The sequence below is a fragment of the Microdochium trichocladiopsis genome (genome assembly GCF_020744255.1).
Source record: "Microdochium trichocladiopsis strain MPI-CAGE-CH-0230 chromosome Unknown B0I36scaffold_1, whole genome shotgun sequence".
Lineage (NCBI taxonomy): Eukaryota > Fungi > Ascomycota > Sordariomycetes > Xylariales > Microdochiaceae > Microdochium > Microdochium trichocladiopsis.
Window position 1 is genome coordinate 2891353 of NW_025763544.1, and position 27306 is coordinate 2918658.

General features: G+C 56.9%; 7 protein-coding genes across 7 annotated transcripts; 3 read left to right on the plus strand and 4 right to left on the minus strand.

The window, feature by feature from the left end:
- Window positions 1-613: 613 nt before the first annotated feature.
- On the minus strand, window positions 614-2283 carry B0I36DRAFT_11235 (glycosyl hydrolase catalytic core-domain-containing protein). The gene is made up of 2 exons (XM_046147905.1): window positions 880-2283; window positions 614-828 (listed from the first exon to the last, which is right to left on the minus strand). The coding sequence occupies exon 1, from the start codon at window positions 2127-2129 to the stop codon at window positions 939-941; it is 1191 nt and encodes a 396-aa protein (XP_046018550.1). The 5' UTR covers window positions 2130-2283; the 3' UTR covers window positions 614-828; window positions 880-938.
- Window positions 2284-5354: 3071 nt separating this feature from the next.
- Window positions 5355-7546, plus strand: B0I36DRAFT_310807 (uncharacterized protein). The gene is made up of 5 exons (XM_046152300.1): window positions 5355-5968; window positions 6053-6139; window positions 6215-6349; window positions 6442-6943; window positions 7005-7546. The coding sequence occupies exons 1-5, from the start codon at window positions 5594-5596 to the stop codon at window positions 7418-7420; spliced, it is 1515 nt and encodes a 504-aa protein (XP_046018551.1). The 5' UTR covers window positions 5355-5593; the 3' UTR covers window positions 7421-7546.
- A 909-nt stretch (window positions 7547-8455) lies between these two features.
- B0I36DRAFT_379458 (uncharacterized protein) lies at window positions 8456-10247 on the plus strand (the record flags this gene model as incomplete). Its single annotated transcript, XM_046160768.1, has 1 exon — window positions 8456-10247. The coding sequence occupies one exon, from the start codon at window positions 8456-8458 to the stop codon at window positions 10007-10009; it is 1554 nt and encodes a 517-aa protein (XP_046018552.1). The 3' UTR covers window positions 10010-10247.
- Window positions 10248-13384, minus strand: B0I36DRAFT_310814 (bacterial low temperature requirement A protein-domain-containing protein). Its single transcript, XM_046152301.1, has 4 exons — window positions 12545-13384; window positions 12032-12272; window positions 11767-11956; window positions 10248-11701 (listed from the first exon to the last, which is right to left on the minus strand). The coding sequence occupies exons 1-4, from the start codon at window positions 13085-13087 to the stop codon at window positions 10444-10446; spliced, it is 2232 nt and encodes a 743-aa protein (XP_046018553.1). The 5' UTR covers window positions 13088-13384; the 3' UTR covers window positions 10248-10443.
- A 574-nt stretch (window positions 13385-13958) lies between these two features.
- B0I36DRAFT_234455 (6-phosphofructo-2-kinase-domain-containing protein) lies at window positions 13959-16290 on the minus strand (the record flags this gene model as incomplete). The annotated part of the gene is made up of 4 exons (XM_046149313.1): window positions 13959-14816; window positions 14878-15039; window positions 15101-15776; window positions 15842-16290. 4 exons carry the CDS (start codon window positions 16288-16290, stop codon window positions 13959-13961), a joined length of 2145 nt encoding a protein of 714 aa, XP_046018554.1.
- Window positions 16291-20791: 4501 nt separating this feature from the next.
- B0I36DRAFT_344235 (uncharacterized protein) lies at window positions 20792-24434 on the plus strand (the record flags this gene model as incomplete). Its single annotated transcript, XM_046156240.1, has 5 exons — window positions 20792-20976; window positions 21093-22344; window positions 22842-23041; window positions 23104-23985; window positions 24068-24434. The coding sequence occupies 5 exons, from the start codon at window positions 20792-20794 to the stop codon at window positions 24432-24434; spliced, it is 2886 nt and encodes a 961-aa protein (XP_046018555.1).
- A 1154-nt stretch (window positions 24435-25588) lies between these two features.
- B0I36DRAFT_310823 (uncharacterized protein) lies at window positions 25589-26354 on the minus strand. The gene has a single exon (XM_046152302.1). The coding sequence runs from the start codon at window positions 26263-26265 to the stop codon at window positions 25792-25794; it is 474 nt and encodes a 157-aa protein (XP_046018556.1). The 5' UTR covers window positions 26266-26354; the 3' UTR covers window positions 25589-25791.
- Window positions 26355-27306: the final 952 nt, after the last annotated feature.

The window sequence follows — 27306 nt, forward strand, 5'->3', positions numbered from 1 at the left end:
AGATTCCCCCTCCTGCGGCACCATTTGTCCACCCTTGGTCCAGATAAGTGTTGGTCAAAACAACGTCTGTCTACATGCATGCGTTGAATTAGGCCAGATGGCTTGCACCTTGATCTCGGAATCGGGTCGGAGCCACGAAACGCACCAATGCTCGGGCAGTCAACTCGCACTGCATCCGGTGCAAAAGGGTTTCCCCATATGGAGTTTTCGTGAGGATTGGGTAGCCAGGCGATCGGCAACGCGTGTGCTCTTATCCATCTTGACTACTCATTTTTTTGCGAGCTCAAAAGTTATGGGTGGTCCTTTGCTTTTTACTCTTTTGGCTCTCACTGGATCTACTAGCGCGCGAGTCTAGTGGATGATTTGATCATGATCTCGTGCGCTCTGCGAGATGTGCACCGTGGGGCGCTGTATACTCTGATTGATCTTTCCCACTATCAGTATGACTGACATTGGCTGGCCTGCTGATGACCCTCTCGGCACCAGATTGCCCGGGCGAGGGAGGAGTTTAGTTTAGTCGTTATTGATCATGCGAACCCAGTCAATAAAGGGATCAAGAAAGGGCCAGATGTTGCGTCAAATTTATTCCATTTTTTTGATCGTCATCATGTTGTATCCATATCCTTCTCATAGAGGGGTCTTTTGATCCCGTCCCAAACCATTGCTTATCCCAAGCAGTTCCCATCCTGATCTGACGCCTACAGGCACGAAGCCTCTGCATGAAGGAAAAAAAAAGCTGTTGAAAATATATGTACAGGTCTAGAAAGTAAATGAGATCATTGTCTTCTTGTATGTGAGGACGTGTCGCCACATCAACAAGATCTGACCCTATATGTAATGCTTCTGACCCCTTAAGTGAAGGGCGGGGTCATGCAGAACATCGTACAAGAAGCGCCAACCACGCACACCCGGACCAGGAGTCCATGTCAGACAGATATCTAGTCAAGCGTGGCAAAGATCTGGCCCCAGGAGCTGAGGGCACTGCTGGACTGCATGATATAGCCAGTGGCCACGAAGAAGGGCGAGTAGCGCTCAACGAAGCTGAACTCGTCGCTCTCAAGAGCCGGGATGACGGTGCGGTAGAACTGGTCGACATCGCCACCCTCGGCATTGAACTCGGTGATCCAGATGGGCTTGTTCTGGCAGCCCTCGTGGGCGTTCTTGACGTGGTCGAGGAAGAGCTGGGCGCCCGAGTCGCCGCCAGGACCATACCAGTGGATGGCACAGAAGTCGACAACGCACTCGCCGCCACAGGCTGCGAAGAACTGCTTCAGATAATCAAGACCCTGGTTGGCGTTCTGGCTGGAGGAGATGGCAGGCGAGCTGATGCGGGCCTTGCTGGCAAAGGGGTTCATGTTGGTCTTGTGGAAGGCGGCAGCAACAGCCGGGCTGATGTTGGACTGGCTGTCAATGTCGGGCTCGTTGCAGCTCAGGAGGGCCGTGGCACCGTTGGCAATGCCCTTCTCGGCATTCTCAGTCCAGCCAGCAGTGTGGCCAGGACCCCACAGCATGGGCACGAATTCAATGCCAGGGTTGAGGCCAGACTCGGAGGCGCCCCAGTTGTAGGACCAGCTGATCTTGTTGGTCATGCCCACGAGGGCGTTGACCAGGCCAGCATCGTTGAATGCGGCACCGCGCTTGCTGCCGTGAGCGGGGACAGGCGCAGCAGAGGAAGAAGGCGCGGCGGCGCTGGAGGAGGGCAGCAGAGTGGGGACAATGGCGGTGGTGGGCTCAGGCAGCTCGGCGACAGGAGTGCTGCTGCTGCTGCTACTGCTACTAGTGCTGCTGCTGCTGGAGGTCTGGGTGGCGAGAGTGGTGCTCTGCTGGGCTGGAGGCTGAGCGAAGGCGTTGTCCGGGGCCTGGACGGCAGGAGAAGAGGTGGCAGCAGGCGCCGGAGAAGAGGTGGCAGCAGGCGCCGGAGAAGAGGTGGCCTCCTGAGTGGCCTCGGGCTCCTCGCCGGCCGTGACGGTGACCGTCTCGTAGGCGACAACAACAACGGTCTCGGTAGCGGCGTACTTGATGTCACGAGGAATGACGTGGTGGTACTGGCGGTGGAAGTTGGCAGCGGCAACCTCACCGACAGAGGCGGCGGCGGCGGCCAGGGCGATGACGGCGTGCTTGGTGAACATTTTGGATGGTGTTCTTTGTTGTGTTTTTGTGTCTCTGTGTGTGTGTGTGTGGCAAAAGAATGGACTGGTCCAAGATCTGTTTTCAAGATTGGAATGAATGTACGCTCAGCGTGTCAAAACTGTGTGACGTGAGGGTGAGTTTGTCTTGTGGGTGCTGGACGATAATGGTGGAACTGTCAACAGCTCTTTGTTGGTTGGACCAAGGAATGAAGGTGGATTGCTGGCGGCCGGGCGCGCAACAGGCAAGAAGGAAAGCGAAGGGAAGGAAGGTGTCGTGGACACACAGAGGGACAGAAAACCAAGCCGAAGGAAGGATGAGGCAGGAAACGAAACAAGAAGGCCAGCGGCGAGGCGGACGCGGAAGGGAGCATATAAAAAGAGACCGACAACGACTATTACGACGACGACGACGACACCAAGAGTGAGTGGTGGGTGGAGTGAGCTGTGGGCAGTAGGGATGAAACGCCAGGGGTGTGGTAGCGTGGTGCCCCTGCCTGCGGGTGCGCCAGTGGGCGCTGGCGGGTGCCGGTGGGTGATCCGCCGAGAGGCTGCCCCGATGGGCAGTAGCAGCCAATCAGAGCCCGATCTCTAGGGTGCGTCCAGCAGCTACTGCAGGGGCAGCGCGGCGGCGACAGGGGAGGGGCACGCCACTCGGCGGCGGGCGGGCCTGGGCGTCTTTATGATCCGGACACCAGGGGCAGCACTTGCGCACGCCAGTGACCCAGGGGGGAAAAAGAACAAGAAGAGGTGGATGCTCGTGTTGGCGCCGCTGCCTCGTAAGCGCTCCGTGTGTAGGTGAGGGCCCTCCAGTGCCGCCGAGGGTGCTTGGTGTTGGGTGACGAACTCGTTCGTCAGAAGAGAAGAGAAGAGCAGCAGCCATGGCAAGGACACGGACCCTCACGACTTTGCACGAATGCTTGCCAGTTTTGTTTGGTGTTGCCCATGAGCACAGCTGCATGTGACGTGGTGTTTGCTCACGATGCTGTCAACTCTGCCCAGAGCCCCGTGGAAACTCTACCCGCAACCGGCTGGACGGGCGCTCTGGCCGCACAACAATCGACTTGTCAGACCGTCGAGGCGGACAAGCACATGCAGGTGATTGGCCCTGTCTGGGCTCTTTGCCTCGAAGCTTGCCCGGTCTAGAGTAGAGAGTGAGTCGTCTTTGTCTTGAACCAACGAGTCAGGCCCTGTCGCAATGCCGTGGAGCCACGAAATGCCCTATTCTGCACAGGACGCATCACGACATTGGACCAGGCCCGAGTGGATCGCCAGGGGCATACCATGAAGAGAAACCTTGGAAGAGGCAGGTGGTGCCCCAGTGGGCGTGATCGGCGGGCTCGATGTTCTCGAAGTGCTGATCTCTCGGTTGGCGTCCCTCTTCCCCCGCCTGCCGCGACTCTTGGCATGCCCACGGCTCCACGCAGGTCCGCCATTTGCGGCGCAACGCTGCCTTTTGTCGACAGTCTCGATCTCCATCACATGCAACATCGAAACCCAGTCTCGATATTCTCCGCATTGTCCAAATCTGCGAGCATTGGTGCGGCATGGTGTACGACACACCCGGGACCCGAGCGCTGGTACGGATTACATCCAAGGGAGAAATCGCCAAAGTGCGGGCCACGCGCCTGGCAATGCGGCTGCCGGGCCTTGATGGCTTGCAGGACAATAGCTGGCTAGGAGGCCCCGGTCCGACTCAGGTCCCAGCCATCGTCGTGACGCTGCCACCACGCCGTCGCCCTCACCAGGCCTAGTTAGCGCGCCTTTCATGAGTACGAGTATGCTGCGTGGTCTGGCAAAGCAGGGCGGCATGCAAGAGACAATGGGCCTTTGCCGGCCCCACTGCCGACCCGGACGAAAAGCCAACCTGAGGAACTAAGAAGCGCGGGACCGCCGGCCAGGATGGCCTGTTTCAGATCACCACATCCCCTCGTTCCGTCTCCCCTCGCGCCCGGCCTGCCGCGTCAACCTGTCAACTCTCCAGGCGTCCAGCCGTGCTTGCTCGCCCTGGCAGGCTTACGACTCCTTCCAGATACGACACCACGTCCGTGTCCATTAGCTGCGTTGTCCGGGCATATGCACCTCGAAGGCAGAGATCCGGCATGCAGGTCCTGTCACTCCACATACGTCTTGCACACCGGATCAACCAGCCTTTCCAGCTCTCTAGCCACCACTCGTCAACACTTCTTCGGGTCCTGCTCAGAGCTACGGAGACGGCAGCAAACAGCCAGGAAGCGGCGGGACGCACGGCCAGCGCTCCAGCAGCAAGTGCCAGCCGCCCCACCCGTTCAGTGTCGTACAAGTACGGTTCAGCCGTAGTCGTGCATGGTCTGCCTGGATCATCTCAATCCCCGTCCGCAGAGCACATCCCCAGCCCTCTTGAGGGAGCAAGACAAAGATGAGACCATGACAAGCATCTCTGGCAAGCCTGTTGTTAACTGACAGCCGCCTGAGGTCTCTGCCGACGCTAGTCCCATTTGATGGCCAGCTTGGGCACTTGCATGGATTGCTTCGCTTCGAATATGTGGCTACCTTGCCTCCCACCAGCACCCTTATCAGAAACACGCCGCTGAAGCAAGCATCGACCTGGGTTTTCAGGCCTTGGCTTGATAGAACCCTTTCGGTACGACCAAGAGACGGGACTCTGCTTTTTGCATGGCATCAACTGTTCTTGCACTTCGGTCAGCAGCCATGTGAAGTACGACAGGATGCTGGGAAGCACAATGCCGCTGAGCAATGTGGGCTTGCATTCATGACTTGTGACAACTTATCGGATAGATTGATGACCCGGCTACGTCTCGATGCGATCACCAGCCAGCCAGCCCAGGCCAACCCTCTACGGCCACAAAGGGTCAGCATACACAGCTCCAGTGCAACAATCAGTTGCGACCCAGAGGGTAAGCCTCGAAAGCATCTTGGCGGGAAGAGGCGTGCTCTCCTCCCTGTCTCTTCCCACGCAGATGACTGACAGCCAGCCTCGCTAAGCACAGCGGTTGGAGCAATGTTCATCGTGCGGGCATGCTGCAGGGTGGAGGGGCTCAGCCTCAGCTAGCCCATTTACGGCCGGGTTGGAGGATGCCCAGCCAATCAAACCCCTGGCCTGGAGCAGGCAGCCAGGGCTTGAGCCTCCAGCTGAGGATCTTAGCGGAGCACCGCCACTGAGATACTGCACATGTTCACCCTGCCTGGTCGCTGAGCTCTGCCTCTGCGCTAGTGAAGCTGTTTCTCGTGAGGTCTGAACCATGAACCTGTCGTGACGATCCATGCCCGAAGCTGTGGTCCGCCAAGTTTAATTGTGTGCCTGCTCTCCAACGTCATTTCTATCTACAACTCAACAACAACAACAACGAGAGGTGTACGATCATCGCCGACAGATACTGCCAGCACGGTATTTGATTCTGGACTACAGCACGAGTCAGAGTGGGTTTCACTACTTGCAGCATCGGGCTCGCGCTGGCCAAGGCGCAATGTCAAATTACAATATGAACCAACACGGATTGCTTCCATTGCTGGCGCGCAATCGAGCTGAGTACGCACTAGCTCCGACTCCCGTCGACGACTTCGACTTTGCAGCTCTCCTTGCTGGGGCAGACAACGACTATCTTGGGGAGGATGACTCGCCATCCTCCCGCTCGGGCGGCGCATTGAGCTCGGGTGGCGGCATTGCCAGCTTGTCTTCACCCTTTGGAGTTCCTTCTGGCCAGATTCTACGGAGCAGTAGCAGCAGCGACAACAATGGCAGCGGCAGTGTATCCGTCAGCAGCAGAAGGCAGAAGCTTGAGCGGAGAGGGCACACCAAGAGCCGCAGGGGCTGCTATAACTGCAAACGACGGCGCATCAAGGTATGCTCTGGGGACGGAGCACCAAAGCTGAAAATGCAACCCTCTTTAGAAAAGAGATATGCTAACACCGTCTCCCCCCGCAAGTGTCAGGAGACTCACCCCGCATGCGGTCACTGCGTCAAGAGTTCTCTAAGCTGCGAGTATCCCGTGACACCCCAGATCACGCACCAGGTAAGCTCGCGGAGTGCCTGGATGCACAGGTGGTCAAGTTCAATGATGAATGTTAACATGCTCGCCTGTTGAAAGCCACAACACCAGATACCGCTCTTCAGTCTCCATGACATGCGGTTCTTTCAGCACTTCCTCCAGACCTGCTTCCCAACACACCCCCTTGGCAACGAGAGTGTTTGGACGCATGAGGTGCCATGTCTAGCACAGGATGTGAGAATACCCTCTCTACGCGGAGGCCCCGCAAAGAGCCTATCATGTGTTTGTACTCGTTGTCCAACTAACACGCCCAACCACTGTCCCAGCACGAATACCTGATGCACGCGATTCTAGGGCTGGCAGCCTCCGAGATGATGGCCGGAGACCCGAGCCTAGTCACGTTCGCCATGGCGCACCGCCTGAAGGCCATCAAGGCCATCAAGAAGACGCTTGCCAACGTGCCCAAGGCTAGCACCTTTGAAGAAGGCAATGCGCTCATGGCGACGTGCTTTGCGCTGACGTTCCAGTCCGTCTGCCTGAATGACGGGATGGCCGAATTCATGACATTTTGCCGTGGTATCATCATTGTTGCGATACAGATGTACCACAAGGGCAGTCGGTTCATCTTCCATGACTTTGTCGGCGAGGACCAGATGGCTATCCTGCAGCCCAAGATGGAACAGGTCCCGCCAATTCTGTCAGAGCTCACGGACGCGGCGATGGCGTCTCTCCGGCAGTTCGAGCCGTTGCTGACGAGACAGATTGACAAGGACTATCATGCGTTCCTGGTCAAGATTACCGAGGCGCTGTACACGGATTCATTCAAGGGTAAGCTTGCTAACCGCAGCTTCCTTTCAGTCCCTCAACTGACCCCTCCTTCCTTCTCCAGCATACAAGATCCTCTGCGAACACTATGGATGGTGGATGCAAATCCCACACGAGCAGTTCCAGCAGGTCATTGACCCGGCCAACACGACCATGGTGATCCTGGCTGCGCACTGGATTGCGCTGAAGCAGATTATGGCGCCCATCACCTCGATCGAGCACGAGGGGCGCACGGACGAGTCGAAGGCCCAGGGAGAGAAGCTGGGAATGATCCGCTGGCTACGGCACTTGAACCGGCTTGTGCCGGGCACGGCCACAGCGGCCGATGGGAAAGGTGATGGGGCTGGTGGTGGACAGGTGGGATCACGGTCGGACCTGGGCAAGTACCTCGCGTGGCCGAGGTGGGTTGAGGCGCAGCTGGATGAGGACCTGGGCTATTTTGGCCGAAATCAGGACTGGCGGTGGCTGAGAATGAGTTGATCACGCGGGGGAAGGGACACCTGGGTTTTGCATACTGGTTCTTATCTCTGTGCTGCGGCGTTTCTATATAAACTTTGCAGTTTTCTCGAGGCCACTTTAAACAAAGCGCATTTCCGCCATCGTGAAATACCGCCCTCCTGTTGGGCAGAGCACCCTGGGATTAGACTATTCTGCCAACGCAACGCCACGGGATGACCGTCAAGCCGGCTCTGCTTCGGAACGGAAGGCAGATAGGCGTGGCATTGTGTCAACGATCGTCGTTTTGTCCGATTCCATACGGTTCCGTCCTGTGACTCAGACTTGGATGAGCCTGAATGTCGGGGTGCGTGCTGGCCAGCGTGGGCGGCCACCCCGGGGCAATGGAGGAATGGAGAGGCGGGTATCCACATTTCGTATCTCGCATTTTGTCTCTGGAAGCTTCAATTGACAGGAGCTGGGGGTTCCTTAGCGTGGGTGGAGGCGCAGCGGGGGTCTTCCCCCCCCTGCAACACAGGCGGGTAAAACTGGGTACGTACCCGTTGGCGATTTCCCTCCAGGCGGGTTTTCCACTGCCCAGATAATAGAGGTCGTGACTTTTGCATGCTGTGTTGCATAGATACTGAAGGTGGCGCAATGGATCACGCTTAGATTATCGGCGGGGTTTGGCTGGCCAGCGCTCTTGAGGGAGGGGGAATGGGGGTGAAGCGCGTGGCTAAGCTTTCGCTTGTCGTATATTTCGTTTCTGTCGTATCCCGGATAGTTCTGTCAGATGGCATATGCCGGATCGCAGCTTGCAGATTTGGTCCAGCCAAGGTTGACAAGTGCCCTGTCCTGTTGATATGTGTCTGGGGTAGTTTTGACGTTTTACGTCATGAGGACATATGAACGTATCTTGACGTCCCGTTGGGTAAGTAACGTATCCATGAGGGGATGGGTATAAGAAGGACGCACCTGCCTTGGTCTGGTGGCCTCTGCTATCAAGACTGCACCGACAAAGTGCAAACGCAATACAGAATTCCTCAGTCACGACACTATATGCAATAAGTTCGACGAAACATGAGTACCACGACCATCAGCACCACAGTGGCGCGTGCCCAGCAGGGAGACGACGAGCAAATGTCCTCGAACACGCCGTTCAATACCCATACATGCCCACCTGCGTACTCCAGGGGCCTTACAAGAGAAGACGACAACGACAACAGCTCGCTGCGAGCACCGGCCCACGCTCAGCACGAGCTGCCAGCATACACTGAGGTCTTGCACACATGTCCCACCCCAACACGCACAGACACGAAGCCAGCAGGGCATGCGGACGACGAGAAAGCCACCCTGGCCGCGTACTACTCTGACGACAAGCACCCTGGAAAAACTGAAAGCCGTCCATCTACGAGCTCGGCACGCTCCGCCTTGTCATATGCTTCTTCTTCCTCGACAACAGCAAAGTCGAACAAGAGCAGTGTCTTCCTACACAACTTCGTCCCAACGGTCCAGCTGCAGATCCAGCACGGCGGCAAACCCTGGCTGTCCCTTCCCTTCAGCCCGCGGCCAGACCCGATACCGATCTTCCCCGTCGTCCCCTTCGCCAAGGACGTTGCTGCTGGCTACGACGACGACGACGACGAAACAGCCCTCGGCGTCAGGCCCGTCTATGTCTCCGTCCGCCCCGAGCGGAATAGCGGATCCAGCATACTCATGACGGGCGAGCAGTTCGCTTCGTATAGTCAGGCCGTGGCAAATGGACAATTACCTGCCGCCAATAACAGCAGCAGCAGCAGCAGGAACCCGCCACAGGAGCTCGCGAGCACGACGTACCGGTTCGGACCAAACCACCCGCCCATGGTGGCCCTGCTTGTCCGGGACAAGGCAAAGGGGGGGTGGCAGCGTCCTCAATTCCCCGTCCAGAGCAAAGGCGTTGTCACCAGGGCGGTGGAGTTCTCGGTGCCAAAGATGTGCTTTCCTTCCACTGTCTCGCTGTCGCTGCCAGCTACGAAAGTGATCGATCATAAGTTCACTTGGCGATATGCGAGCTCGCGGGAGAGGGCTGCCGTCGGCCGCTTCATCGCAGCTGGCACCGCCAGAACAATCGGACACAGTGCTGAATGCGGCAAGGGAAAGGATAAGGACACCAGCGTGCCGAATAGTGTGCTTGTCCTCGAGCGGGCAATTTCGACGACGACCACCACCACCACCACGACAGGCCAGAGCGAGAAGGCACAACCGCAGGACGGGGATCATGCGAAAAGAAGCAAGTCCCCAAGGCTCACGACGAAGAATACACATAAGCAGGTGGTGGCCCTGCTGGTCCGGAGCGAGGAGCTGCGCAGCCCAGGCAGCTCGGCCAGTTCTGCAGGCAATGGAGGACGGCTTTTCATCGACCTGCGATCTTTCGAGGGCTGTGGTGATAATGATGGAGGTCAGGCCGGGCATGCCTTTGACGCCTCCAACACTGTTAGTATCGAGGAATCGCAAGGCGACATGGACTCCAGGGGCGACAAGGAGCTCGGGCAGCGCATGGTCGTCACGACGGCGCTCGTCATGCTTAAGCGCGAGGTCGATCGCCGGCGGGCGATGCAGATTGGTGCTTTGGCCGTCGGTATTGGTGGTGTATGATCCTAAGACGAGAGGCAGCAGGATGTGGCTGGGTCGGATGTGGATGACATGGTTTGCACGGCGGATGGCTTGTTGAAGGCTTCGACTGCCATGGATGTGCTCTGTGCGGTGTTGCCATTTTTACAAATTGCTTTTGGCATTAGATGTTCTCTTGTCTGCAGATTTTCACAACGTTTTCAGTCTCTCGTCTCCTTTCTGGTCTATTGCTGGGGCGATTAGCAAGGGGACAAGATGCACTCCTGTCATGGTCATTTGGTTTCTGTCACAAGTACAGACTGTGTTATTGGCTCATATCTTTTTCTTTTGGATTATTGTCGAGTTCCGTCACTCAGTCTAGTTTTCAATGATGTATGGGAAAATTTAAAACCTCACCGGCTGTTGACTACTGTTTCTGATCGCTCTTCGTCACTGCACTCAATCTCATTCTTCTGAGTTCAGGCAACGGCAGTCTTCTCCTTGCGACTCAGCTGCAACACCTCAATCTCCGGCTCATCACCGTTCTTGTCCCTGCGCCGCTCACTCTTTTCCTGTGCTTCGGCGTGGACATCACCAAGCCGTCCCGACTCCGCATCGTCTCCAGCAGCATCTTCCTTCTCCTGCATCAGGGCCTTTTCCAGCGTCTTCTTCGAGCACCGCGCCTCGTACCTTGCCCGGCACTGCCCGGCTTTCAGGCCGTTGCCGCACCAGGTCTGGTCGGAGCACGACTTGCCCCAGATCTCGAGCAGCAAGACCCAGACCATGAGCAACATGGTGACGGCCACGAGCCGGAGCGAGTCGAGCGCGTCGCCCGCGAGGGGCAGGCAGAAGAAGATGACGCACACGACGCCGCGGTTCAGCATCCGGTACTTCTTGGGCACGCGCATGCCAGGGGGCACCTTGTGCACGTGGCTCATGCTGATGAGGCCCATGTGCAGCAGCGCGATGGCCAGCCCGACACAGTACGCCCAGCGGACGCCCTGGGTGACGTAGGGCTTCGAGTTGTGGGCGTAGTACTCCTCGAGGGAGTGTGGGTCCGAGTTGATGGAGTCGTGGGCGACGACAATCTTGGACATGGCCGCCGAGGACAGAGTATACGCGCAGATGAAGGGCAGGTGGGCTATGCTCCATAGTGCGGAGCTCCAGCCGCTGCGGCGGATGGCGTGCAGGTGGAGGTTTTCACCGTCGACCTCGAAGTAGATCCAGTTGAAGACGAAGGCTTGGACGAGCCCGATGATGGCCTTCCCGAGGATGGCGTTGAAACCGAATGCGGCATTCTGGTACAGCAGAGCGACGACAGCCCAGCCGATGACGAGCGCAACAAAGGCATTGGTTCGCTCGACACGGTGCTCGATGTTGATGGCCGGCCAGAAGTCGTAGAACTTTGCCATGCGTTTGGACCTGGGTTTCTCCGAGGGTCTTGTCCATGCGAACAGGTAGAGGAGCACAGACGGGCCGGAGTAGTCGAGTAGCCAAGCGATAGCGATCAGGGCGAAGCGCGAAGGAAGGTCGACAAAGATGCTGCCAATCCAGATCATGCTCGGGATCACAATGAGAATGACCTGAGACAGCATGAAGCCCTTGATGAGGGGCAAGAGGACGATGGAGACGCTATAGAAGAGCGCGGTGGCGAGCCTGGCTGCAACATAGAAGCCAACAAGCTGGGTGTAGGTGTCATACTCGGCGTTGAAGGTGCCGGTCATGTTGGTGGTGAAGCTTCAAGGACGTCATGATCAGTGATGTGCATGAGCAGATGTGAGTGCAGCCGGGATAAAACTTACCCAAGCAGGCAAGCAATGATGAACAAGATGTAGACTCTCTGGACTACGTCGTCCGCCTGGAACCAGCTGATGCCCTGCTGGACGTCTGACCAGACCTGCCAGCTCATGACGAAGGTGATGATGAAGCGGCCGATTTCCAGGGCGTCCGTCTTGTCGGCCACATGCTCGCCATTGTAGTGAATGATGCCGACTATTGGTCGATCACCGATAACCGCCACGATCAGCTACGGGGGACGTTTCATGTTTGGCATGAATAAGGACTGACCATAGATGAGCTCAAAGAAGAGCTCAAAGCTCATCACCTCGGTCTGCTCGCTGTTCCGCCAGAGCAGGCCCTTGTGAAAGTACTGCTTGATGACAGGCCGCTGGAAAAGCCGAATCGTCCGCCCGCCAGAGGTGTCATCCCAGTTGCGCAACGTGCCGCTGTCAGAGTCGCTGCCATTGAGACTAGCACGGCTCGAGCCAGGTGTCGACTCTCGTCCAGGGTGGACGGCATAGGTCTTGAGCTGCGAGGATGACCTGTGTCAGCATATTGAGCTCTCGGTCTCGTTCTGTTGGGAGTAATTGTGAGGCAGGGAAGGGGCGAGCTGCCAGATCCAGCTCCACAGTCTCCAGACACCCTCCACACAAATAACAATCGGGCGGGTCCTCCCCAGAATCCTCTGTGCCCCTTCTCCCCCGATTCGCATGTTGGGAAGTCCTTCAATGCCGTCCAGTCCAAGAGGAAACAAATCCCCTTTCACGCGAAGACCGCCAGAGAAAAAAGAATGAAACTCACCGTGGCAGAATATCCAAACCGGTCGAAATTCGCACTCAGCGCGCTCGGCGCCTCGTGCTCCACCAGCCCTTCCAGCTGGCGGTTTACCTCGTCCAGCGCGCTCTGCGTGCTCTCCCACTCGTCAAAGTCGGCCCCGAACCGCCGCGCAAACTCCTCGCGGCGCGCCTCGTGGTGCCGGCGCGCCGAGTGCAGGTGCGCGGAATGCTCGGACGATCCGTGCACCACAATCTCGATTTGTATGTCCTTGTCGTCGCCGTCCTCGTTCTCGCCATTGCTGTGCCTGTCGGCCCGCGTCGTGGTCGCGCCGGCGGCGCCTTTGTACTTTGCCCTCAGTCGCGCTGCGTCCTCGGGCAGCGCCACGAGGATCTTCTTGCCAGGGGGCACATGGAACTCTGTGGTTGTCGAACCTGCTCCCATGGTACTAGCTGCTGCTGCTCGCGACGGGCGTCGTGATGGCGTCCTTGTCGTAGCCGAGGAAGCAGACGACGACAGCAGCAAGCTTGGCTGCTCCGAGTCCGCTGCCGGTCCGACTGCTGCAGACATGGTTGCCCGTGCCTCCTGTGACTCGATTTCTGTTATCGCTGCGTGCGTGTGAGGCAAAGTTGTGTGTCTGGCCCTGTAGTCTTGTTCTGCTGCCGGGGCGGCGTCTTCCTGGCGTCGTTCAGCCTCAACCGCAGCTTCATACACACTGACCGACCAAAGCAGAAGACAAAGGTAACAAGGTTTCCTTCCCTTCAAGAGCCACAGCCCATCCAGTCCCCTTTATGTCAGTCGGCAGCTCAAGCCCGGCACGCCACCGTTGCTTTGGCCTCCCGAGCCAGCTGGGCGGGCTGAGACATGCCCAGCATGCACGCTGCTGCATGCATGGGTGGTGCTTATTCAAGCCACTTGCCGGGCCAATCCCCGATTGCCATGTTCGAAATATGCCTGTGCAGGTCCGAGGACCCCTGAGGGACCGTGCTTCACACGCTCCCAAGACCCTTGCAATGAACCACGCCCCCGGAACTGGGCGGTAAGCTTATCGTTAGCTGAACCATAGCAAAGATAGTCCACGTCTCACATTCCTTTCGAGCTACGGGCAGCCTATTGTAGACCATATGGGCCGTGCCAAGATGATATAAATACAATCAAAACATGAAGAAGGCGCTCTGATAACTCTGTCGTTCGCGCTGTAGAGGCAAGTCCCCCAGAGAGCCGTAACCATCGTCAATCCTTCAAAACGTCCATGCCCCAAGAACGCCCGTTGTGTGTATATGCCATTTCCCAGAGCTATGAATCAAGCAGCTGTTCACCGTCCTCTCGGTGGCCACCTTGAACCGCCCCAAAACGCCGAGTCCGCTCAGACAAAAGAAAAGCAAAGTTATAGCAGAGCCATTGAAAAAACGTCGTGACCAATGCCAACGGCCCGAGATGATCAGGCGTGTCGATCCACAGTCCTCTGCGGCTTGTAGTTTGGCAGCTCGTCAAAGGTCGAGGCGGTTTCGTTGTATTTGTACGCATGAAACTCAATGCCATATGGCTTCGGCTCGATGCAGTACACCATGCCGAGCGGCATATCGAGATCCGCAATGTCGTCCCGGGTCAGGTCCATGAAATATGCGAGCAGGACCCGACAGACCGACCGGTGACCGATGATCAGAACATGATCCTTGATGCGCTCAATCTCGCGAACCATGTCGCGCAGCCGGCTAATGACCTGGAGATATCCTTCCCCACCAACACCGGGATAGACGTAGTGAAGCTTGTCCCGTTGTCGTTTCTCGTATTCGGTCCTGTGGTCCCGTGCGATCCCATCGTAAGTCATGCCTTCGAATTTACCGGCATTCAGCTCGTTCAGCATCTCCCAGTTCTTCACGTCATAGTCGTCGTCTGCCTCAAAGTACTGCGCAGTCTGGATGCTGCGCGTCAACATCGATGTCCAGACACACGTGTTCTTCTCATCAAGCTCCCGGTTGAGTTCGGGGTATGGTGGTGACTTGTCCCCAGGAATTGGTGGGAATGAAGAGGCTGCGGCCTTGTTCTTCTGCTCGACCAGCCACTCTTTTCGTTTCTGTGTGATGAAATTGTAGAGATTAAGGCTGTACAAGTGGCCACGCTCCGTTAACTCAGCGTTACCGCCAATCTTGCCAGCGTGGTTGTCCATGGATTGGCCGTGGCGCGTGAGCCATATTTGTCGTGGGGAGAGATTGAACGAGGATAGATAATTAGAAATGCCGTTGCTCAGAAAACCCTCCAGACCGAAATGGGTGAGCTTCTTGCCGACGTCGATCATCTACAGAAGTTTGTTGGTTATTGCCCACATAAACTGATTCGAGCCGTTCAATGGGACCTACCTTGATGTACTGCATCGCGTGGTCCTCCTCATAGTCGCCCAAGGGCTCATAGGCGCTCTCGTATGCTTTGACACGATCTTTGAAGTCGGCCAATGACTGCACGGGATCTTTGTCCTTGTAATCGGGGCCGGAGAGCTTGAGGCGCATGTTGGCCTCCAGAAGCTGCAGTACAGCACTTATTAGAATATGATTCGCCGGATGGTCTGCTTGATCTACAACTTACGTCGGGGTTCTGGCAGACGCTCTCTACAAACAGAATGCCGAGCTTCGGCTCGCGAGCCTTGATTGTATCGAAAAGTAACTGTCTCCGATGGATTGTGCTGTTTGTCGCATCGAGGATGCCAACAGAACCACCACGGCAGAGCAGGAAGTCCAGGAGTTCATTCAGAGTGGTGATGGCAATTTGCTCACGTAATTGCGATGCCTCTGCGTTGGTTGGATCGAAGAACTGTGCTGTCTGATCCATGGTGCTCGCCCTGCGCATGGCATGTCTTCCTTCTGCAGCACTCAGGCGGTGCGGTGCTCCTGATGGCCGTTCTGAAACGGGTTGCTGGCCGCCATTAAGAAGTATGGTGGCTGCTTCGTGTGCTGTGTGGTGAGCCTCGCTGCTGACGTCCTTTTTGTTGGCATTGGCGTCGCCCCTCCGTCGATTGCCGACATTGAAGATTTCGACCTCGTGCTGTTGCCAGGCAAGATACCTTTTGATCTTCTTGGTGATATAAGACTTCCCACGGGCTGGAAGGCCAACCATGATGATCACCAACTTGGAGGCTACATCGCGATCTGCGATCTTGCCATCTGGAGAGATCAGAGAGCGGGTCATGCCCGGAATGCTCAGTGTAGTTGCATGAGGGCGGACGCGAGGGGTCTGCGAGCCAGAGTTCTGTCGCAAGGGAGGGCTGCAAGACCATACATGGTTAGTAGGTGAAATGAGGCTACAAGTGCCACTGAATCTAAAGCTTACATTCGTGGCGAAGCGGGTGCCGTGGAAGAGACACTCTTGGCGTAGGGCGAGTCGGCCTCGCGACCAGTCCCTCCATCTTTCACAGCGCGGAGGGCAGTGGCTAACGAAGTTGGGTGAGACGGAGGCACTCGACCATCTGGAGCGGTTGAAGGGGGCGGTGGTGGGAGAAGCCCGTCTCGAAAGCGATGTGGCGAGCCCTGAGGAGGAGTCAAGTGTGAATCGTCAATGGAGACTGGTGTCAAGGCACCATCGCCCGGGCCTGGCGGTTTGACGTCAGAAGGGTCGGATTGGACGGCAATGATTGGGGAGCTCTGTGGGTGCGATGTTGGGAGTTGCTCTATTGTTGTCGTGTTCGCATACGTACTTGCTGTAAAGGGTGCTGAAGTGGGAGGCAGCTCGGCCGATGATGTAAGAGTTGTCGATGCGGCGGCGGCCCGCTGGTTTGACATTGCCGCTTTGGCGAGGGAGGACTGCTTGGACTGAAGTCGTGCTAAATCTGGCAGGTAATGTTCGAATGAGTCTGGTTGTTCGTTTTCGCTTGCGCCAGTGTGTGTCGTGGAGTCGCGAAGGGGAGTTGGGTGATGTGATGAACCTCAGAAAAGGAAAAATCGACCGGGCGAACAACGGCGCTATTGGTACATGGGCAGGGGGCGGGTGGGATGATTTCTTTAATGACTTTGGGAATAGCGAGTCGTGCTTCAAGACACTGCAGTGCTAAAACAAGTCGGGCCTGGTGGAGAGCGAGCGAGCAGGGCGGGACCCGCCGACGCCACTAGGCGGCTGCATGGAATCCCACCCAGTCATGTCATGGGTATGTCGTTTGACTCTGGCGGGCTTGCTGCAAGTGTGCTGTGTTGAGCAGCGCCAGCGGGCTGGCAACCAGGCTTGGCACAGCAGGGAGCAAGCAAGCTATCTGCCAGTAGCGTAAGTGCAGGTGCACCCACGGGAGCTGCTCGCAGCATCATCATGCGCCGTGCACAGCTGTGAGCAGGGGTCTACTACCAGGACTCTCCGTGCCCGTGCCTGACACTGTGGAGGGTACCGATAGCAACTGTAGGAGGGGGCATTGCCCGATGACGAGAGTCGAGCTGTGCCAGCGGTGCACTTGCACGCAGGCACGCCAAAAACCAATGCTGCAACTGACCGGAGACATTGGGAAGCATGCTTACTCACCTGGGGCGGTGGGCTGGCGGGAGCAAGATGTCCGGGGAGACCGGTGGTGGTCGATGAGCGAAAAGGCCCGCCGGCGGAGCTGGTTGGACTGATGACAGGTCGGCTGACAGCTGTAGTTGTGGTGATGGTGGTGGCTGCCGCAAATGTGCAAGTGCGTGAAGTGGGAAATGCTGATGCTGTTGTTGGTGGTGGCGGTGGTGGTGCTAATAGTGGTGCTGGCCGTGTTGTTGTTGTTGAGCTGCCGTGCACCATGAAAGGGCAGCAGAAGCGCGGGCGACGGAGCTGACATGGTGCTTGCTTGGATGCTTGGAGCGATGCGATAATGGCGTGTGGATATTCAGGGTCCTTTGTGCTCTGTGAACCCCCCTGTGCCAGGGTCACGTCAATGTCAGCCAGCCGTTCCGTACGTACGCGGTACACACACTGGCACGCCGCCCTCCCCCAAGGGCACGAAGGAGGGGCTTGGTTGGTGCCGGTGGTCTTGACGGTGCCGCAACCCGAATCGTCGATGGGGGGAATGATGCTAAGCTGCTGCTGCTGCTGCTGCTGCTACGGCGGGGCAGTGACCTCAGGCCTGCGGATCCTCTGCAAGTGCAGGAAGCAGGCTTTGTGGTTATATCATGGAATGACTTGAGCTGGTGGAGTCGGGATACCCGCCGGTCGCGGCACTGGCGAAACTGGCTCGCCTGAGCATGCTCGGCGCCGATGGCAAGGGAGAAGACAGGCTCACCTTGCAGGGTGAGCGGCGGGGCCCACCGAGAGAACCACGCTATCGCGACCGACTTCGCTCTGCCTTCTCTCCGGTCCGATGAGTCGGGCTTTTTAGTAATAGGCAGTGAGTGACTGCAGTGTGAGCTGTACGCAGACCACGGAAGTCGGAGCCTGGTCTAACGGCAGTCGCTCAGGTGGTCTTTGTGTTTAGTGGGAGGGCGGCTTGTTGTTCGAACAGCTGAGCTTGTGCCTGGAGCTCGGTTCCTTGTCAGGGCCTGTCGAAGATCAATCTCTCCCAGGACGGGCCCGTGGAGGCACGCTGCTTTTGGGATGTGCCACTCAGCCTTTGACGGGCTCAATTGTTGGAGGGTTTGAGAACCTGGCGCTCGATCGAGGCTTCAGATGGCTGGAATTCTTTGGGGAACTCCGACAGCTTGAGTTGTCGGGCGAGACACTACCCGGCGGTGCAATTCGGTATAAGAGGGTGTGCAAGACATGAGTTGGGAGGGAGACGTGACTGTGCCCATTGGGTCGTTGCAAGAGTCGTCAGCTGCCACTGCCCGCTCGTGGGAGTGAGGCAGCCCTCTTGTAATGGCCATCGGCCGACATGCCCGTCCCATGCCCGTCTATGCTCCTCCTCGACCATGCCACGGCCTTGCCCTTCCCCACGGCACGTCGGCGCGCTGGGGCTGCAGATGACCTCGAGTATTGACACATGCAGCGAGGCAGATCGTCGGTGGGCGGCGTGCTAGCCTGCCCACGCAGCCTGGGCGTGGTGGCCACGTCCTGGTCCGGTCTTGTTGTGCGTGCACCAGGTCTGCACCAGGTCTGCGCCAGAATCCGGCCAACAAAAGAACCTTAATCCTGCGAGACGACCAACACGATGGAGGCCCAAGCCGGCGACAGGAACCCAAATTGCCTGCCTGCCTCTAACGACGCATGCGCCCTGGTGCGGGGGCGACCTCAGACTCCTGCCACATGCACACCTTGCCTGGTGGTTGCAGCGAAACAACAGCACGGCTCCAAAAGACCTTTCAGAGGGAAGCGTCATAGTTCGGTTTCTGGGTCGTGTTCCACCCATCACAGCCCTGAAGGACCCCCACGGGATGCTCAACACGCCCACAACCGCAGGCTTCCACAGTCCAGGACAGCCTGCCCTCTGAGCAAGGATCTTAAGGCGTGCCCCCGCCTCAAGCCTCGCCCATTACCACGTCGCACGCGGCCATTGTTCCGCCTGCCCAGATGCGGGAACGACTGTGGAGAGAACGGGGTGCGTTCGTGTGGCACTGCGTCAGTCATCGTCGCAAATGAGAAGCAGAAACTCCAGGGCCCAAACATCTCAGAGTCGTTCGGGGCCATGAAAGAGATCGTAGTCCGTAAATAGCATGCAAGGCCGGATGGGCATCCGCGGACCGCGATGTGAGACAGTGGTGCCATTCGCCGTCTGGAGCATGGTGTGAAGTCTGGATCGTTGAACGAAACAAACAAGGGTTACACTGCAGTGACATGCAGCTGGGTTTGTCCGGCAGCGTCCACACGTGAGACAGAGGACGCAACGTACCTATCGTCAGGGCCAAAAGAAGAAAGCCCGTCCACGGCTGCCGTGCCTTATGCCAACTTAGAGGACAACAGAGTTGCCTTGGGTAGTTTTCGACATGTTTTGTTCATTGGCGCGTAATCAAACCGCGGGTCATTCGCGAACTAGCTGCAGGCAAGGGCAAACCCATCTTCTGATGCAGCTCGAATGACCAGACTGCTGCTATCCGTGCGTATCTCTGACGGGACCAGTTTGATGAATCACAAAATGTCAAGCAAGAGCAATGAGAGCCTTGCCCTGACGAGCAACCATGGCCAACCCGTCTGCCACATGCGAGTATCAATACTGTGATTGGGCCTTGCGGGTCGAGAAGCGCTTGGGGCGGCAGCAGATAAGCCATTCTGACAGGAGCCTGCAGCTCCTCCCAAGAGGATCCTAGTGCCCAAGCTGTTCACCGGCGAAATCTTGAAGCCTTCCTTGACACTCACGAATGCCCTCACGGCATGCGAAAGTCAAAGAGTGGAGATGCAACCAGGACAATCAGTTTCTTCAACAATACCTGCGAGAAGCTTCAGCTGCCACTTGCAAGGGTTCACAATGCTTATCGATAGAAGGCAAGCACGGAGGGTCCTTACGATGTGGGGGCGCTGCAGCCTTCTCAATACCCTTTACGCCGCCCCTGCATCGGCCACCCAGTAAACGCCTTTCAATAAGGACGCTATAAAATTTCGGGCCATGAGGCTCACGTTGACGTGCATTTCTCGATTCGGCAGCAAATACCTTGACGACATTCGGACGGATTGTCAGGCACATATAGGGCACTCAGGCAGCCAGGCTGTCAAATTTTTTCCCTGGTTCTTGCTCTGTCGCCCACCCGCCAGTGGACCCAAATTCGCGTCGCCAGTGACAGCTCTCAGCAAGAACGATCAAGGCAGATCCAAGGTGGGCCTCACTTCGTAATCTGGGCGCGCCAACTTAGGTACTCTGCACCGAACCTCACGGCCGTCGACTTGTGCCCGCCTCCAGGCAGCGCAACACGCCTGCTCATTCGTGGAGCTCACCTGGATAGTGGACAGACACCTCCGCCTCACGACGTCCTTTGCGATCCCAGGTTGCGGTTGCCTTGCCTTCTGCCCCAACACGTGCGTGCTTGCCTTACATTGGACGTCGCAACCATCCGACGTACCCTCTTCCGGCTTCCTGTCCCTCCTGCCTGGGTCATGGTCGCGCCTGCTTGAACCATCTCGGCGTCATGTCAAGCTGCGGTCGTCTTGCCCATCTGGCCTTGATCCTGCACTCAACGTCGACGTCCATTCCTCGTCCCTCACGAGCAGAGCTTTTGGCTCCCACGTCACCCACAGCATTCACCCACCAGACATTCGCTGGTGATACTTCTTGGAGCTCGCTTCCATCGTTGGCCTGATCTACACAAACCGGCTGAAATAGCCCCCTCATTGCGTGCCATCTCACTCCTGGATCAACGCCCGAGCCGAGACTGTTCCTGAGTGTCGAGGACAAAGGCTTACGCTATGAGCGAATCCATGAACCAAGTCGTCGAGACGCTCGACCCCGTCACAAAACGGATCCTTCCGCCACAGCTTGAAAATGGAACACTTGTGCCTCTGAAGACCACCCTCGAGCTCAAGGACAACCTCTCTCTCGGTCATGCGTACATCACACGAGCCCCAACCCGACTGACCAACGATGTCGTGACGTAAGTTTTGATTTAGCGGAACAACCCCCAGGCCATTTCCGATCCTCTCCGACGAGCTCAACGAGGAATTGGCTCTTTGCCCTTTTCGAGCTGGTGACTGACTTCTCTGCCACTAGTATCGCGCGGAATATCGTCGGCGAGGAGGTTGCTAAGAACATGCCTCACTTACGACGATGCTGCAAGCCCGCAGACTTACCTGCCCATCTCAAGGCTCAATTCATGAACGGTGATAAGGGACGTGCAGTCCACACCGGCAAGTCGAATTGGCTTTATATAATGCTCGGATCCAAGGACGATTTCGACTACGGCGACTTGATTCGAGGCCTGTCCACGATTGATGGCATTAGAGATGACATCTTTGTGGGAGTCATTCCCGTCCCGTTGCGGCCTCCAACTTCCCAGGTCCAGGCGAACCTATGGTCGCAGCAATTCTGGCAGACTGTCTATCGGAAGAACAACCCTCTGGGTCCACACCCAAGCAGCATCTGCAGAACCACCACCACCATGTCTCGCGACGCGTCAGTGTGGATGAATCTGGCGCACAAGATTGCCCGCCAGACGAAAGACGCAGGCTATGGCGAACCCATTGGTGCTGTGATCATCCGGCGAACAGTTCCAGGCAAGCCTGATAACCGTGGTCCAAAGGACGACACCGGCGATTTTGACGTTCAAACTCCCACGGGCGACAGCCGTGCAACCACTGATGGCAGTCTCCCAATGAACCTTTCCAAAGATGGAAAGACCATTAACAAAAATCAGGAGACAAGCGTCCACGAGAAGCACGGCCCCGCGGAGACTGCAGATTCACCACAAGAAGAAGAAAAGGAGCAGACGAGCATTGTTGCAATCGCAGGCGATGCACGGTGGCACCAGCAGGGCAAAATTGGACAGACTGGCAATCCAATGGCACACGCCGCTCTGCGAGCGATCAGCATGGTAGCCCAGAAACTGGTGCGAGCAGAGGGCAAGGTACAGGCAGCGGCTCAGCCCATTGAGTTCGAGTCTTTCCAGGACGGACCCCTCCTCAAGGACGAGGTCGAAGTTTTTGAAGCAGACCACCCGAATCCTGATGGATATCTTTGTCACGATCTCGAGCTGTACATGACCCATGAGCCCTGTACCATGTGTGCCATGGCAATCCTGCACTCCCGGATGGGCAGGATTGTGTTTCGTCACCGCATGCCACTCTCAGGTGGTATGAGTTCAGAAGACCGTGGATATGACGCATGTGGTGGCTGCAAGGACACGCCATGCGGAGGGGGCGCCGGCTTAGGTCTGCATTGGAGAAAGGAACTCAACTGGAGCATGTTGGGCTGGGAGTGGGAGGCTGACAAGGCCAAGCCCCTCAGCGTCGATCCTCATACACACGTATAGTCTGTTCCTGAGACCCTGGAGAAAGCCGGTGTCGGGACGAGGCGCGCATGATGCTGGCCGGTGATTGACACTTTGTTGCAAGTTTGGAGCGTTGAGACGCGCAGTCAATTGATGGGACAGTGCTCCTGTTGGAAGTGATGCAGGATCACAACGTGTTGTGGAATTGGCCAGTGTCTTAGTTAGGATGCCAACACTATGGCCTGCAATTTGCGATAGCCCGTAGAAACGAGCCATTATTGTCTATATTCTCAGGATCCTTGTTGTGACTTGCCTCAGCTCATCTACCGACGGTCGGTCTCGATTGGTTGGATCTGGCAGCCGTTGACTGCTTGCGAAGGGGGCGGGCTCCCCACGGCCGCGGCCGTCGGCTAGAGGATGGAGGCTGCAGAAGCTCCGGGTGGTGGGGCGCGGACCCGGGCGCGTGTGGACAGCTTCTCCTGGCGCTTGACGTGCGGATCAGTCCGAGATCCCCTCCTCCCGTTCCACTCCAGCTTTGGCGTCTATTACAGCAGGCCTGCAAAGAGAAGGCTCCACCCCAGACACAACGCCCCCGTCCTGACGATTTTCATCTTTCGACATGCCCAGGACCTGACTCCTTCGGTCTCGTTCGCTCTGGCGTCGGCAACTCCCTGCTTCGATCGAGCGCTCCTCTCCTTCCTTTCGCCGAGCCCTCCCCACCACTCAAAGCTCGGTAACCCACAGCGCATCTCGACAACGCATACTCGACGACCTTCACTTCATTCTGAGCCCTAGCTCGTCCTCGCCAGATGGTCGAAACCATCGCGCACTCGTTGGAATATACTGGACTGCCATCACCTGTCCGCACGCCGGCGTCGAGGGCCAGCCCGCTCAGTCCAGAGTCCTAGACGAGACGAACGAACACGCCCTCTTCCAGGAAGTCGTCAGGGAGGGTCTGTGCGAGGAGAGCTCTGAGCACGCAGAGATGGCCGGTGGGAAGAAGCGCAAGCTGGATCCTTCAGCCCAGAAATACTACGCCGTCAAGGCGGGCAAGCAGCCAGGCGTATACCTGACATGGGCTGAATGTCAGGCACAGACTGCTGGCTTCAAAGGCGCCGTTTGTAGGGAATTTTTCTTTCTCTCCCATTGCTTCAGCAGTGCCCTGCTCGCCCAAGCTCCGCGCACCGAACCTGCAAACCGCGATGAAATTTGGCTAACCAATCCAACAACCACAGACAAGTCCTTCCTTTCTCGCAAAGACGCCGAAGATTTTGCCGCCGGCCGTAAGGTTGCCTCCGACACTGCCCAGGAGCCCAGATACTACGCCGTCGCGGTTGGCAACGGCGTCGGCATCTACTCTGACTGGGAGGAGTGCTCGGCCGCGATAACGAACGTCAAGGGGCCCAAATACAAAAAGTTTGAGAGCAGAGTGGAGGCGCTCAACTTTATACGCCAATTCGGCAACGAGGCGGCACAGCAATGGCTCGCGCAGCAGGCCGAAGCACAGCAGCCGCCGGCCAAGAAGACGCGGGCGACTAAGCAGAGACTCGACGTCGTGGTGCCGAGCGAGCTGGAGCTCGATCTGGTACACATCTACACAGACGGCAGCTCGCGGGCGAACGGCCGCGCAAATGCTGTAGCTGGAGTCGGCGTCTACTTTGGTGTTGGGGATCCGAGGTATGTTTGCCACCCATCGAGCTTCCCCCTTGGAAGCTAATCATCTTCTTCATCCTTCGCCAAAACTGACGACATTATACAGAAATATCTCGGAACGACTCGCGGGCATGCCGCAGACGAACAATCGAGCCGAGCTGACTGCCATTCTGAGAGCGTTGGATCAGGTAACTGACTTGCAGGGTGTTCGCATCTTCTCGGACAGCAACTACGCCATCAAGTGCGTGACAGAGTGGTATAGAACCTGGCAGAAGAACGGCTGGCGCAAGTCGACTGGCGACCCTGTGGAGAACAACGATCTGATCAAAGCCATCCGGAGCAAAATCGAGGCGCGCGATGCCGTCGGCACGAAGACGCAGTTCCAGTGGGTGAAAGGCCACGGGTCGGACGTGGGGAACATCGCTGCCGATAGGCTGGCAGTGGAGGGATCTATGAAGACGGCCATCTCTTAACTGGTCGTGGACTGCCAGTCCTGGAGCTCTAAGCCGATAGGTCTGGCGGCGGCGGCGGCGTACCACCCTGGCCAGGCTCAGTGAAGTTTTTGAGATGGCAGGTCGGTTCCACCATGCACAACAACATCATGACTTGATGATCATGCGTACAGTTTGAGGCGTTATTTATTTGGGTGCGGGAGTTCAAGGGAAAGGGCCACTAGACCGTCATTGACGCGAGCGTACATCAATCAAATCCATGCGTCAAAGCTCGGTTACTCAGCGTATGAAGCATGTACACAGCTTTTCTGCTTCTCTTGATCTCCACAAGGCATAAAGAGAGTCTAGTTTCGAGTAGTCTCGAGCACATGTAGCGAAATACACCCTACAATGGTACACATCTACTGGTTTTTCTCCAAAATCCCCCTCCCCCATCGTCATGGCCGACACGGGTACCCTGTTATACGTTCTGATCCATGATCATCAGTCAGCGTGCCGTAGTCGGCAGGGACTCTGCCAGGTTCAGCTTTTTACGTCCGTGCTCGGGGTTCCCTCAAAGGCCAATGCAATGCGACAAATGCAAATGCAAACGCAACGGGAGCATTGTCAGCACGAAAGAAGCAAAAAATTGCCGGACTACCAAGCGGTCAGACTGGTCCCTGCCTGCCTGGCCCTCGCCTCCAGGACTTCTCTCGGTGTTCATTTGTCGCTTTTGTGGTGATAAAGACTAGTTAGAATTGAGCACGGCCACGGCCCGAAAGGGAATTTCTTGGATCTACCCGTTCCCTAAATGTAACCCATTTTTGAGAGAGACAACTGTGGTCGATTAAGGGTTACTGGCGGTCGTTTGTCTGTTGATCTCTCGTTTCTGGCCGCGTTCGTTTGCAAATTCTTGGGAGGCAAAAAAGGTGAGCCTTTTGCGCACATTCCCCCTTCTTCCGTGTGTCTTAAAGTCGGGAGCAGCGAGCAACGCGGCACATCATATCTGGACCTCCTTGTTTCAATCATCGGCTCGGATATCCGAGATTTATGTGCCCCCTGTCGGAAAGCACACACGAGAGGGAAAACGAGAGGTTGTGAGCGAGCGAGCAAGAGGGTGAGAGAGTGAGAGTGAGAGTGAGAGTGATGGCCTCCCCCAGTCTTGCAGTGATCTCATGGTCCAGCTAGCCGATTCTTTCCCTCTCTCAATGCTTTCCGGGTATACAAGTCGTCGCACATGGGGCTCTGATTCGTCCAGCTTTGATCTTGGTTCCCCATATTTCCTGTCAGCCTGCAGGGTCCTCTTTCTCTCTCTGTCCCCCACAGATACGTGGTTTCGACTGACCGTAACTCCCTTGCTCCATTGCCATGCGGACTTTTAGGCCCGAGCATGCCTGCCCTATCCTGCCGACACCGGCTGGGTGAGACAAAAACAACGACACAGAGACGTGCGTACCGTGGAGAGTGTGACACTCCAAAGCCGAGCAAGGAACGACAGAGAGGAGGAGGAGGACGGCGATGAGGGGAAGAGAAGGACGGGTGTGCATGTAGAGACGATGCTGATGCTGCTGTGCCCCTCCAATGCCAGACCACGTGTTTGAGACAACCTCTCGTCCTGTCGATGTCTCAGGATAGCACGACACGCACACAGACAGACACAGACAGACACACAACACGGCGTCCAGGCTGAGTCGCAAACGTGGGGGGCCATGAGGTGTATACCTGGATCGATCTCTCTCCACCCCTTGCACCATTGGATGTCATCTTGTCTTATCACGATCCTGTGCATCTGGCAGGCTGGCAGGGACGGAGGGATCGCCGCGACGTCGCTAATTCTCGTTGGTTTTGTGCGTTCTGATCCGGTCCAGATCATTACCTAGTCGGGTGGTGGTCTTCGAACAAAAGCAAGCAGGGCGGACAAGTCTCCGAGGAGCATTGGAATGGAACCCCCATCGATTCGAATTCCATGTCGCCAAGAAGCGTCTTAGGGGTCCAGTCGGCCTGGCCTGGCCATGTCGCGGTGATGTAGCGGTGACGGGTGTCTCGGCTCAGGTATATTCGTGAGCTTCATGCGGCGGCCCGTAAGATCTGATGCCCGACACAGCTGGCAGTGTAAGCAAGCAGCACGAAGCTTCTGTGTCGTCTCATCATGTGCCTTCGACAACGAAGAGTGCCATCATGGTGTGCATCTAGAACCAAGCAAAACTCTGCGGCAAGGCAAGCTGCCCTTTGAAGCTGGTAGACAATTTCGTAGGTTTCACCCGTGACGCCGCCAGCCATGCGTTGACGCGCCTGCAGACACAGGCGGTTCTAGATGGCAACATTTTCCTCCCTTTTCCTCTCGATGTCGTTGCCAACACACCTCTTGTTCCGCCGTCATAGCTTCCCAAGCCTGGTTGATCCGTGGCTTCATGCTCGTTCTAATTTCCTGCTCTTGATCGAGCGTCTCCTATTAGGAAGGCCTGTGGCTTGGCGACGACAACAATCGTAAATCCCTCTTCCATGGCCTTCCTTTGTTTCTAGCTGCATACCCCTGGGGTTTGTACGCCGGTTTCATCTGTCTCTGATGGATTGAGCGCAGCGGAAACACCCCAGCTGACCAGACCCTCTCTACTTCATGGGCACCTTCGACTTTCCCCGATAGTTCTACACATATCTGGCTGGGGTGTTGATTTTTGAGTAGAGTGACAGCTGAAAAGGACTTCAACACTTGAAACGTGTCAAAAAGCTCCAAGTGGGATCATCTCTGAAGTGCCGCATCCCTCGACCTCGCGGCCACCTTGACACCACTTACCAGGCTCGGGAAATGAAGGATAATGTCCCAAAAACAGCTCTGTGGTTGCACGGTCTAGGCACGCCAATGGTCGTAATACCCGTCCCAGCTTGCAAGCGTACGCATCGCCAACACGACTTT

What these genes read in the sequence shown, in the direction of transcription:
- B0I36DRAFT_310823 (XM_046152302.1), bottom strand. Translation starts at nt 26,265, where the DNA reads ATGATCTGGACCGGATCAGAACGCACAAAACCAACGAGAATTAGCGAC.
- B0I36DRAFT_11235 (XM_046147905.1), bottom strand. Translation starts at nt 2,129, where the DNA reads ATGTTCACCAAGCACGCCGTCATCGCCCTGGCCGCCGCCGCCGCCTCT.
- B0I36DRAFT_310807 (XM_046152300.1), top strand. Translation starts at nt 5,594, where the DNA reads ATGTCAAATTACAATATGAACCAACACGGATTGCTTCCATTGCTGGCG. An exon ending in TGCCATGTCTAGCACAGGAT is followed by an intron (nt 6,350 to 6,441) that starts GTGAGAATACCC and finishes CCACTGTCCCAG; the next exon opens with CACGAATACCTGATGCACGC. An exon ending in GTACACGGATTCATTCAAGG is followed by an intron (nt 6,944 to 7,004) that starts GTAAGCTTGCTA and finishes TTCCTTCTCCAG; the next exon opens with CATACAAGATCCTCTGCGAA.
- B0I36DRAFT_310814 (XM_046152301.1), bottom strand. Translation starts at nt 13,087, where the DNA reads ATGTCTGCAGCAGTCGGACCGGCAGCGGACTCGGAGCAGCCAAGCTTG. An exon ending in CTTCTTTGAGCTCATCTATG is followed by an intron (nt 11,957 to 12,031) that starts GTCAGTCCTTAT and finishes ATCGACCAATAG; the next exon opens with TCGGCATCATTCACTACAAT. An exon ending in ATCATTGCTTGCCTGCTTGG is followed by an intron (nt 11,702 to 11,766) that starts GTAAGTTTTATC and finishes ACGTCCTTGAAG; the next exon opens with CTTCACCACCAACATGACCG.